This window comes from Bombus pyrosoma, linkage group LG17, assembly GCF_014825855.1.
Source record: "Bombus pyrosoma isolate SC7728 linkage group LG17, ASM1482585v1, whole genome shotgun sequence".
Classification (NCBI taxonomy): Eukaryota; Metazoa; Arthropoda; class Insecta; order Hymenoptera; family Apidae; genus Bombus; species Bombus pyrosoma.
In genome coordinates, this window is record NC_057786.1 from 2,350,459 (window position 1) to 2,362,506 (window position 12,048).

The window sequence follows — 12,048 nt, forward strand, 5'->3', positions numbered from 1 at the left end:
AGTGTCGTTGGTGTGTCATTGATGCGACGACGCGGCCAGTTTCTCCATTTCCATCGCCTGATATTCGCCGCACATGCTCGTTGCTGGCCGATGTTTTCGAAACAACAAGACACGATTCTCCATTTGCCTTTTTCGTTGCGCTCGCTGGAAAAAGCGCAGAGGCCAGCTCGACTATCCGCTGTCTTGTCGCTGATTTACGAATTCGCTGTGGAACGTTCGCTGGAGATTTCCAATCTTTTCGTTCGATCGTTCTTCTTGGCGGAATGGTAACGAGTTAATGGGAAGGTATTCTTGCAGAATGTAAAATGAGAGGATTTCGATTATTGATGATTGGTATTATCAGGCAAGTTCGATTGCTAATTTTATAGCGTAGTGGTTAATCTAATTTTCTCGGATTACATGGACAAGTTAAGTGAGTCTGATTATTAAACGTGATGCACGGTCTGAGACTTTCCTGGCGCGGTGTAATATCTTCAAAGCTCGAGAAAGTTTACGTTTGCGTGTCTATGAGGAAAATTGCTGAGAAAATAATTGGATCGACGAATTGGCGGATTTTTTATTTTCTGATACGTACAACATTTCATCTCGTTGAATCGAAACTGATATAAACTGTTACTGCAACGGCAAAAAGTGAACTTTCTTTTTCCTATCTTCGCATCGGCGATCAGAATCAAAGAGAAGATTCTTTAGGCTGATTTGGTGCCTCAGGTTCCTTATACAGGGTGAACCAGAAGTCGTGATCAGTAGAAAAAAGGAATTTACCGAATGTCCAGCTGGACAAATTGTAAAGTACAAATTCGCCTTGCAATCCTCTGGCAGATAGGTGTTTTATTAAAAAATTATCGGTTTATTTGCAAAAAAATTCAAGGTGATGGCGAAAAATCATGAGAAGAAGAGAGTTGACGACAAATTTGCTATAATCACGTTGAAACTATCTGATAAAACAATTTTCGATCCAACTATCAAAAACACAGCAATCTCTGATATTGGTTCACCCTGTATGTCGTAACGTCGACTCATTTGACGTCACTCCGGCCACTGACGTCATTTTGCCCACTGTCTTCTTAGTCTTCTAGGACCCTGTTTCTTCAGAACCGGTACAACCAAGAAGATTGCTGCGAAGATTCAGTTTGATGTAGTGGCTGTTGCTTCTTTCTCGTATTGTCCGTCTGATGAATTGCTTGTCAGAGTCATTGTGCAGCGTTTTGTTTGATACATAGCACGGTGCATCCGTCATCCTGCGGAGTATTTTGGCTTGAGATCTTCGTACGATGACAGTATTGGATTTACAGACACGAGCCTGTAGCTCGATGCCATAAATCCATATCGGCCTTGTTATCTTTTCTACAAATAAGTGCCTTATTCCTCGCTGATAATCCTCGCTTTCTGACAAGTTGTCAGTACATATTTTCGTATCTTCCATCTATTTCCTCTCTTTTTACTGTTAACTGTTCCTTCCGATTGACTTTATGGCGCGCAACATATTGTGAAGATCTCTTGGGTTGGCAACTAAGTGATTGTGCGGATTTTGTCAATACCATCTAATGATAAAATCCGCAATCATTTAGTTGCCAATTCATAAATGTACTGTTGACAGCTGCGGTATTTTTATGCGGTTTTTACGCGTTTGATAAAGTTTGCGATGGCATCGCTCTTTCCTGAAAAAGAAACTTACACCGGTTGATTTAGTCTCGTTGATTTTAGCTTCCCATTTGAGAAGCTACTTTTGGAGCAAATTCAGGTGATCTTGAGGTAGGAGAATGCAATTTTAGGATCTTCGTGGCTTGCAAATATCGCTGCATCATTCGCGGACGTTCCTATTTTGGTGGTCGCCGTGGTTGGTTAGTCGAATATATATAGCGAACGTAGAACTGGAAAGAAATATACTACGATACACATAGGAACAAATTTACATACTGTATATTTTGTGCCCAGAATCAGCCTTTGAATCGATTAGTACATTGTTGGCCAATGTCCATATTGTCCATCAAAATCCAATGGCCATCCATTGTCCATCACAAAGAATCGGTTGGGCAGTCGTAGACGAGCAGACGAGAATGAAATATGTAAATTAACCGGCTAGACGGTTTTGACGAGTATACTCGTCACGAAGAACTGGCAATACTTTGTGTTCTGACGAGTATGCTCGTCACGAAGGACTGGCAATACTTTGTGCTCTGACGAGTACACTCGTCACGAAGGACTGGCAATACTTTGTGCTCTGACGAGTATACTCGTCACGAAGAATTGGCAATACTTTGTGTTCTGACGAGTATACTCGTCACGAAGGACTGGCAATACTTTGTGTTCTGACGAGTATACTCGTCACGAAGAATTGGCAATACTTTGTGTTCTGACGAGTATACTCGTCACGAAGAATTGGCAATACTTTTTGTTCTGACGAGTATACTCGTCGCGCGTAAAATGTAGTTACAATTTGCTGTCTTAATTGCAATTTAGCAATGGCAGTAAACTGTAGTAATAAAATTGAAAAGTAAAACAGTCGGACCAAAAATGTATTCTACATTATAGCAGCCACACGTACTCTGTGTTTGACGAGTATACTCGTCATCGGTTACTTTTTGCAACACAATTTAGGAACACGCTTTTCAAACAGGTCGCAACAGTTAACTCGTTGATAAAATTAAAGAACATGGCTTTTATTTTAAAATGAACCAGGTACCATCGAATAATCGATGGAAAATAAAATATTAAAATCAAAAACCTTGCGGCACATCCTCCATTCGACCCGTCTTCTGCTTTCTTCGATGAACGTTTTGGATGAAGAAATTTTCAACGAAGGCGAGGAAGGCAATGTTTTAACGATTTCGACGTACAAATGCAACGACATTTGACTCGAATCCTAAAACCCAACATTTATCCAATCGAACAGAGAATCTTCGAAAGCGTTATAATTCTGAAAACTTTCCAACTAAAGTAATGTGAGCTCGCCAGGTTTTTATTTTTAATAATACAAGTTTTAATAATAATAATTATTATTATAATGCGCTATTATACGATACCGCGATTATACGATTATTACGTGTTCAACATGTACAGGTTTCCCTGTATATGACGTTCAAATACTTCACGGTACCTGATTTTAGCAAACTTATTTTCTTCTTCTTAGTACTTATTTTTAAATGGAACCATCTTTTTCAATTTTTCCAATTTACACACCTCGTTGTTTATTTTACCCGCTGCAAGTTGTCATCCGACAACGTACACTGAGCTCCACCGTGCGATAAGAAGATATCTCGGGACTTCAGCTGGGCCAACCAGACAATTATCCGCAAGGAAGAATCGATTTCTTGAAATTACACGGTGTTATCGTGGTAAAACGAGCGTGTTTTCCAACTTTCAGCTCTGCAGTTGTCTTAGGCAAGTAGCTGAATCTTCGTTTTACAAAAAATTCCATCCGGACGGACAGGCAAAAAAGTAAGCTGAATGAAAATGGTTGGAAAGAAATTTCCTTATAATATACAGCACGTTACAGTCTTATCTGGCTTTTCTACATTTACTTTCTTTACATTTGCCTCACTGATTCAGCCACGATACGATTGCGCGGTTTCTCGCCAGCCATTCCACGCTGACCTCCTTTCTTCCGCTGCTACTTGTTTCTTTAATGTACCTGCGATCCTTCCCCTTGGCCCACCTGTCCCTTTCCTCTTTTTATTCTCTCTCTTTCTCTCTCTTCGTCGCCGTCTCGCCCGTTTCGATGGACCGGTACACGGCAATCCACAGTCTTATTTAAGGGCAAGGTGAACGTACTGCTGTTGCGAGGTTAGGTTTTCAGTGCCACCTACGCAGAAGCCGTTGCATCGAGTTGTTATTTTGGAAAATAAAACCTGCCTCCATGCTCCTTTCCATTTTCGTCCGTTTTGTTTTGCGTTTGGTAAAAGGTGTTTTTGCTTCGAATACACCGCAGGTGGCAAAGTCAGGAATAGAACGTGCGACCGACAGTCTGACTGAGAAAGTTGAAATATTTTTAGAAGTAATCGATTAATTGCACGGGCATTTCACGCAGCAACACTTTGGAGGAAACGTTTCTTTGGACAGTTTACGACGTATCTCGTAGCGACGAAATTGTTTTACAATTATTTATATATTTTCGTTGTTCGAAAATTTCATTTTTATTTCGAAAGTGGTCAACACTTTACCGACCGACAGCCGATTAATCGGTTCTTTGTCGCCGACGCTTACCACCGATAGCCTATTAATCGGCTTTTTGTCGTCGACGCTTACCACCGATAGCCTATTAATCGGCTTTTTGTCGTCGACGTTTGCCGACCGATAGTCTATTAATCGGCTTTTTGTTGCCGACAATTTTTATCATTATTTGAGCAGTAATTTGTTATTTGGTACTAAAATACTTTGCTCGGTTGCGTCAGTTGCGTTACTTCGTAAGCTGCCACAGTTTTATACCAATTTGGAAAACGTACGGTTCGCGATGAACAAAAAGAATGGTATTGGAGAGTGTAAACCGAAACAGAGGCGGCGTCACGCGGAATCTGCGCCTGAGCTGCCGGTCGGACGTGTGTATGCTGTTGAACCGCTAGGGGTCGGTAAAGTGTTAGAAAATACTTGACATAGTCTCGATCATTTGGTTTGACAGTTTTCAGTTTTCTTTATCGTTGTTTCTCTCTTACTGTACGTGTACTTGGTGAGTGGCTGTCATAACGATATTTATAGTTCTTTATACTCATTTTGTAAAACGTAGCTTACTCCCCGGAGAAGTTTCAGTTTTAATTTGAACTTTCAATTAATCCGAAAATATACTTCCGTGAAACACGCGAATCGCGTGAAACGTACTTGACACACTTTGGTCTTCGTCGTTGTTCCCTTGCTATTGTAAATCGCTGTGAAAACTCTGTTTCGCGAATAGGCGGCTGGATATTCGCGTGCTCGCTACTCCAATCGATTGGTTAACATTACGTGGCTGCACTGTTAACGACTTGTAAATGGTTGGCAATTATAGCGTGAGACACAGCAACCTAGAAAGGAAGTGACATGTGAAGAATGCGCAATTAAGAAAACACATCAATTCTACGTATTAATCGCGATATAGAAACGAATAATCTTCCTAGAATCTCTGACAATCTGAACGCCTAATGAAACGAATTTCCAAAAATCAAATAACGCAACTCAATGTAAATGCCGGTCGAGGTTGGCAACTAAGTGATTGCGGATTTTGCCGTTAGGTGGTATTACAAAAACCGCAATCACTTAGTTGCCAAGCCAATATAACCTCTTTTTCTGCTTATCATTCGTTTGCCAGCAGCAAGTGCAACCTTAACATAGTCGCGATTACGATAATCGATTTAAGCGTAGGCAGGAAAGCAAACAAGCGCCGAAACTGTTTTTCCATCGTCGTTCGATCACGTTGGTGGAAAAATCACGTCTAATCGACGAAACGATGCGACACGGTTGCGTAAAAAAGGGAAAAATATTTCAGGCAACCGATCGAAGCATCGACGCTAATCGACGTCCAATCAACGTCTCGTTATCATTACGAATTACGCGTTCACGGGTGGCCGAGCCAGGAATTTGCACGTGTACAAAGCGAGAGACGATGGACGCGGCGCGGCCGACCAGGCTCATTAGGAATAAATCAATTAGCAGGCCGCCTGATTGCCGGCTCAACGATTCGACGGCTATCCAATTAACAGTTTCCTCTTGATTATCAAACAATACTCGATCTTTCGACGAAGACGAATCCCTGGCCGGTTGATTCGCACAAGCGACAGGCGCCAACATCAGCTGAACGTTCGCGAATACGATTATTCACCACGACTTTAATTAAGTGGCTGGTGGGAGTTGCGTCGACAGGTCTTTCACCTTTGCAAAACGTACGGCGTAAGGTGGGGAAATTTCAAGCTGCGGAAGCTCGTTCGTTCGAAACTAAATCGATTTTTCTAACCTAACAAAATTTGTTTAATTATATTTGGTAAAAAGTTTCTTTCGTTTCAGAAGGAAATAATAGATAATATTTTTTGTTTTATTCGTTGTTTTGTTACTACAAATCTGTTACTACAAATAAAATAATGCGAAAGAAGAAATGTCGTGCATTCAACGTTTGCTTATGTCAGGTTGGCAACTAAGTGATTGCGGATTTTGTTAATACCACCTAGTGGCAAAATCCGCAATCACTTAATTGCCAACCCAATAAAATGAAAGAAACTTTTGGGGCGATCTAAAATATTTGAGAAGCTGGTAACCGAAAATCTGTGATCGATGTTTTATAAAAGTTCGTACAATCGCGGTAGAAAATATGTGTAGTTGTTGAGAAGAAGCGGTCCTCGTTTCGTCGGCTTAGCTTTAGCGGGAAAATGTTTACGTTTTTGGTCCTTTACGTGCTTGAAATATCTTTTATTACGAAAGTACATACGTAGAGCAGATGATGAAGTTGTACAAGAGGAATCATAAACGAATTTTCTGATTCGTCACATGCACGTGCATTGCTCGTAATACCATTTGACGCACGCGGTGCGTCTACCCGCGTTTCTGTCCTCACGTCGCTCGAAAATTGATTGTAATACATTGCCTGACGATTGATTGTATATTGTATATAATATAAATTGTATATAATGATATATATGATATATATATACATGATTGTATATAAAACAAGCCACGTATTGATCTTCTTCGTTCTTACTCGATCACTTTGTTTCGAATTTCTTTCTGAATGAGGCGTTTCTAATATAATTGCCAGTTGTGATCGACAAGCGATAAGACGAAATGGCCACTTTGGGATATAAAAATAGAAGCGGTATACCACGCGTGGGCGAAAACGAAGGCTACAATTACGTACTTTCGATGTGGAAATACAATTTCGATTATAAACGCCGTTCCTTAACCAATTAGCTGTTGCGATCTCTTTGAAAATTTTGAAAAGTGTGTACCTAAGATGTGTGGCAAAAAGTAAGCGACGACGAGTATACTCGTCAAGCATAGAATATGTGTGGTTGCTATGATATAGAATAAAGTTATCGTGATATTACTGATTTTTAATTTCATTACTGCAATCTAAACAGCGAATTGCAACGACCTTTTACGCGTGACGAGTATACTCGTCAAGCACCACAGTGTGTGACAAAAAGTAAGCGATGACGAATATACTCGTCAAACACCATAATGTGTGACAAAAAGTAAGCGATGACGAATATACTCGTCAAGCACCACAGTGTGTGGCAAAAGTAAGCGATGACGAATATACTCGTCAAGCACCGCAGTGTGTGACAAAAAGTAAGCGATGACGAATATACTCGTCAAGTAGCACAGTGTGCGACAAAAAGTAAGCGACGACGAGTATATTCATCAAGCAGTACAGTATGCGTGGCAAAAAGTAAGCGATGACGAATATACTCGTCAAGTACCACAATATGTGTGGCTGTTGTAATATAGAGTTAAATTGTACTGAAACGACTGTTTTATTTTCTTCATCATTTTTCTCGTCATAACACAGAATATTTCTACTTCTTCGTGACGAGTATACTCGTCAAAAGCAGCTAACTGCTTAATCTCAAGTCCATTAGTCGATCGCTCGAGTAATAATGAATCGTCTAACGCTTAGTGCCTGGTCTTTAGGCTCTCGCTTGGAATTAAGGGAAGAATTCCGTCAGCTTCAGCGAGGCATCGAGTTTACTAACCCCTTGGCATGTAGGTTAAAAGGAATCGATGAGATTGCACGGCGTGCGAGCGCCGCGTATGCATCGCTCGCACTGTAGCCTGTGCAGCTATCGTTGTAGGAGCCACGGTTAACCAGAAGTCGCGAGCCGGCCGGCGTTAACTTCACTCGCGAATCACAGCTTCGGCTTAATTGTTTCCACGAGGGAGATCAGCTACGAAACGATCGCGGATCGATCGAGCCAGTGGAAGCCAGTCGCGTTGATCACTTCGTTGCTTCGTCGATTGCGCGATTTTAGAAGATCGCGCGATATAAGAAAGGAATTTTGAAGGGAAAAGATTGCCGTGCGTTTAAGAATCTCTTTCGGGTTAAAGACGCGGTAAAGTTACGAGGTGGGATCGAGGCTATTGCAGGAGAAGTTCAATTGGAAGAAATTCAAGTGCAAACAAGTTTTTGGACGATCGTTTCGCTCGATTACGCGATCATTGACAAAGTGACAATTGTCGATCACTGCAGCTGAAGAGTTGTTACTGTGGAAGGTTGATTCCTCGACAATATTTCAAATTGTGCTTCTTTGCTGGGCTATCCCGTATTGGCTGACCATTTTATCGTTGAAAGAGAACACGTCTGAGTAATTTGTTTCGTTAAAATGTTCGTGTAGATTCTGAAAAACAAATATAATCGTTGGGTCGTTGCGGGATCCATTCACAAAATTCGAGTTAAAGATCGTAGTGTTAAAAAAGTATTTAAAAGGCGCAAGATTGAAATACCCAGACTGATAGCAAAGTATAAAAAAGCCGTCTTCAAGCCTGTTATCAATTTCAACAGGTTAAAAATTACAAACTTCAAATGTGCCTTGAGTCTCTTGTACTCGACCGCATACCTAACGATCCTAACCTAACCTAAACCTAACCTAAAAGATCCGAACCTGAACGATCTTACACATAAGTCCAATACCTGTGCTCTCTCACAACTAAGAAAATTAAACAAAAGCAAGGAGCAACAATTTCCCAAACGGATAGCATTCTGCTTCAAAAATCCCTTCAAACGATAAATTTAAAAGAATTTGTCACGCTCGTGCACATGTTCACGTAACGAAATTGATGAGCTTCGATAAAATCTATGAACAAACCTAAGTTTATAAGACCAGCAAATTTGTCATCGATTGACTTTTAAAGCTAAAGACGAGGCTAAAAGTCGTAAAAGTCTGTCGCCATCGAGAAACATTGCCCGACAAGATATGATAAAGCTAAGAGAAAATTACGTGCGGTTGTCGCAGGCTCGCTTTCAGCAGAAGCAACTGCAGGAGAAGGAGCAGAAGTTGTTGCAGCTTTACGACCAACAACAGCAACGAGCTTATCAAGTGGTGCAACGAGGCAGCGCTGGCTCCAACAGCTCGAATCATGCTACCTCCATCAGCCAGCACACCGTCACAAAGACCTCGAGCAGCAGCCATACAACCTCGACCTCGCAAGGTGGAAAGGTGAGCGAATCCTCGCGTGGAAACGCGCCTCGCGTTGTCGTAACGCGGTTTCACGCTACGCTTTCTTGAATGGGCTAATGGCCGCTGTTTCGTGGCTGGGAATCACGACGAATCGCCTTTCAGCCTTTCGTTCCGTTCCTTCTCTTTTCTTTTCTCTGTTTTTTCTCCCACGAAACACGCCTTCGTTCGTTAACCTGTTAACTGCGAAGTTTAGTTTCCAAAATCCCGTGCGTAGTGAAAATCAAGCGACGACGAGTATATACGTCGAACGCAGGGCAAATGTTCCTATTGTAAATTTTATGAGAAAAATAAAAGAAAACAAGGGAGGAGTAGATTTTTATTCGATAGAATATTCATCGTTGAGAAAGGTGTTGTTATCAAAAAATTAAAAATTGCTAAAAATAATAAAACGAAGCGCACGAAACGATTGGCAAAATGGCGGATATACGCAGCAAAGTACACAAATGGGGATGCATTGGGGAAAATAATCGACTCGATTTATAAAAAGTTATACATTATACGGAGCATGACTTACATTTTGCAAAAATTTTGTGCTTTTATAGCAAACGGTAATTTCTTATCTCACGCGACGAGTATATGCGTCAACCGCGCCAAAATCAACTTTCTTACAAACATGTCGAATACAATTATTTTATTATTAACTGTTTAACAGCAAAACTACTCGCGCTCAAAATAGAATAGAAAGGATAAAGTGATCGAACGAAGGATATGCGAATAAATGGGACATCTCATATCGCGGTAGAATCTGAAAGAACGTGGCTCTTCTTTTTTTTGCAAAAAAATTTTTTTTTATTATTTAATTTGTACTTTACAATTTGTCCAGCTGGACATTCGGTAAATCTTCGTGTAAAAATACGCGGGAAGTGTAGAACTTTCGTGTAGAGGAAAATATTTCTACGTACATACAGGGTGTCTCCGAAATCGTGGTACGAGCGACTTAATTTGTACTTTACAATTTGTCCAGTCGAACATTCGGTAAATCTTCGTGTAAAAATACGCGGGAAGCGTAGAACTTTCGTGTAGAGGAAAATATTTCTACGTACATACAGGGTGTCTCCGAAATCGTGGTACGAGCGATCGGATGGTGATTGTATTGATAGAAAAATAAGTGGAAAAAAGGAGAGCGACATTTTTTCGTTCGAGGCTTCGTTTTTTAGAAAAAGTGAGTTTGCAAACTCGTGAGCTATCGTCGTATCAAGTTTCGAATTAGGAAACTTCCGCTCCTGGCTTGTGACACGATCCGCTTCCTATTATTGTCGTTGCTTTATCTCCGCGATATCGATCATTACTTTCCCTCGTTCTATATTTAATTTGAACATCGTTTCATGAACAAGGACGAGATTAGTATTTTGTTGGAATCACTTCTTTAAATCAAAAGACAGATCGTCACGTTGTTCGTGTTTCAATGGTACAGACACGAGCAGCAACAGAAGTTTCGTAATTGGGAACTCGCAGTTCACGCACCTGGGATACCCGATGGCTTTTCAAACTCATTTTTCTCCCGAAACGAAGCCTCCGGTGGCAAAATGTTATTCTTCCCTTTTTTACTTATTTTTGTCCGTAAATATGGGAGTCCCCAATTTAAATGTGAAAACTTCGAACGCGTATAGGGGATCGATATATTATACATTATTGTCGGTTATTGGCGCTTGTTCGAGATCGGAGAGCGAGTTAGCAAGGGAATTTGTTTACTCACACTTGGTAAGCCAGAAAAATTGACCGAATGTCCAGTTGGACAAATTGTAAAGTACACATTAACACTTTACTGACCGATGGCCGATTAATCGGTTTTCTGCCGCCGACGCTTACTGACCGATAGCCTATCAATCGGCTTTTTGTCGCCGATGATTTTTTTCATTATTTGATCAGTAATTTGTTATTTATTACTAAGGTACGAGAAAAACGTTTCCATTTTTTTATTTGTTTATTTGCATTATGGCACGTTTCCGCATCAAATATCAGCGGAACAATGTCTGGCTGCAATTAGAGCGGTCGTTGTTAGGTGCAATGCTCGCATCGCTGCGTGAGGCCAGTATTTTGAACAGTATCTTCATTAAATAGACGATAACGCGAATAAACGAGAACTGTTTTGCTCCTCTCACCGCGATTTCCTCTAAGAGAAAATCCCTACGGGACTTTTCTTCCTAACCAGTTATCTTGGTTCGACGAGTATACTCGTCGTGTAAGATAAAATAGTAGCATTTGCTATAAGAAGTGAAGACTTTGGTAAAAGGTAATAAACCTGTTGCGTATTTTATAAAAGAAGTTTGATTATTTGATTAATCTCTTTGGTGTATCGATTATGTATTGTTTTTTACAAATCAAGTTGTTGATTGTTTTCCAATTGTTCGTGTGCTTTAACTTATTATTTGTTGCAAATTTGTAAGTTTTTAATAACAATACCTTTCTCAACGATGAATCGTTCATTTTTCGTCGGATAGAAATGTAAAATTTATTGTAGGAGCGCCCGCTCTGCGTTCGACGTATATACTCGTCGTTGCTTGACTTTAATTACGCGCCCCGTCAGGGACTTTTAAAACTAAATTCTGCAGTTCACTGCTTAATTTATCCATCCCCTACGTCCTCGCGAAGCTTTGACATTGAAGTTAAGCACACACCCTGTATATAACACTGATATTCGCATATAACATACGGTGTGTTGCATAAAATATTTGTGAAGAATCCGAAGCAAGGTGGATGGTTGCGTTTCATTATTGAAGAAAGGTAAGATGATTAAGGGTTTGGCGAGCCTTGACCGCAATCTTGAGAATTCGTAAGTGAGCGTTGTCGAGCGTGGAACCAGTTTGGCGGGAAGTGAAATTATGTCAACAAGTAAAGGTAAACCTTCGAGTAACATTGAACGAACCTGTTCTGAAAATTTGTTACAATTGCGAGGATCAAAAAATAGGAGAAA

At 40.5% G+C, this 12,048-nt stretch overlaps 1 protein-coding gene across 11 annotated transcripts in view; it reads left to right on the forward strand.

Moving 5' to 3' along the window:
• Nucleotides 1–12,048, forward strand: part of LOC122576962 — an 85,318-nt gene that overhangs the window by 56,552 nt on the left and 16,718 nt on the right. For 7 of the 11 annotated variants that reach the window (XM_043747908.1, XM_043747909.1, XM_043747910.1 and 4 more), the window contains one exon: nt 8,910–9,113. The exons of the other annotated variants lie outside the window; for them this stretch is intronic. In XM_043747908.1, coding sequence (XP_043603843.1) covers nt 8,910–9,113 — 204 coding nt within the window. The remainder of the gene's footprint in view (nt 1–8,909; nt 9,114–12,048) is intronic. 11 annotated transcript variants of the gene reach the window in all.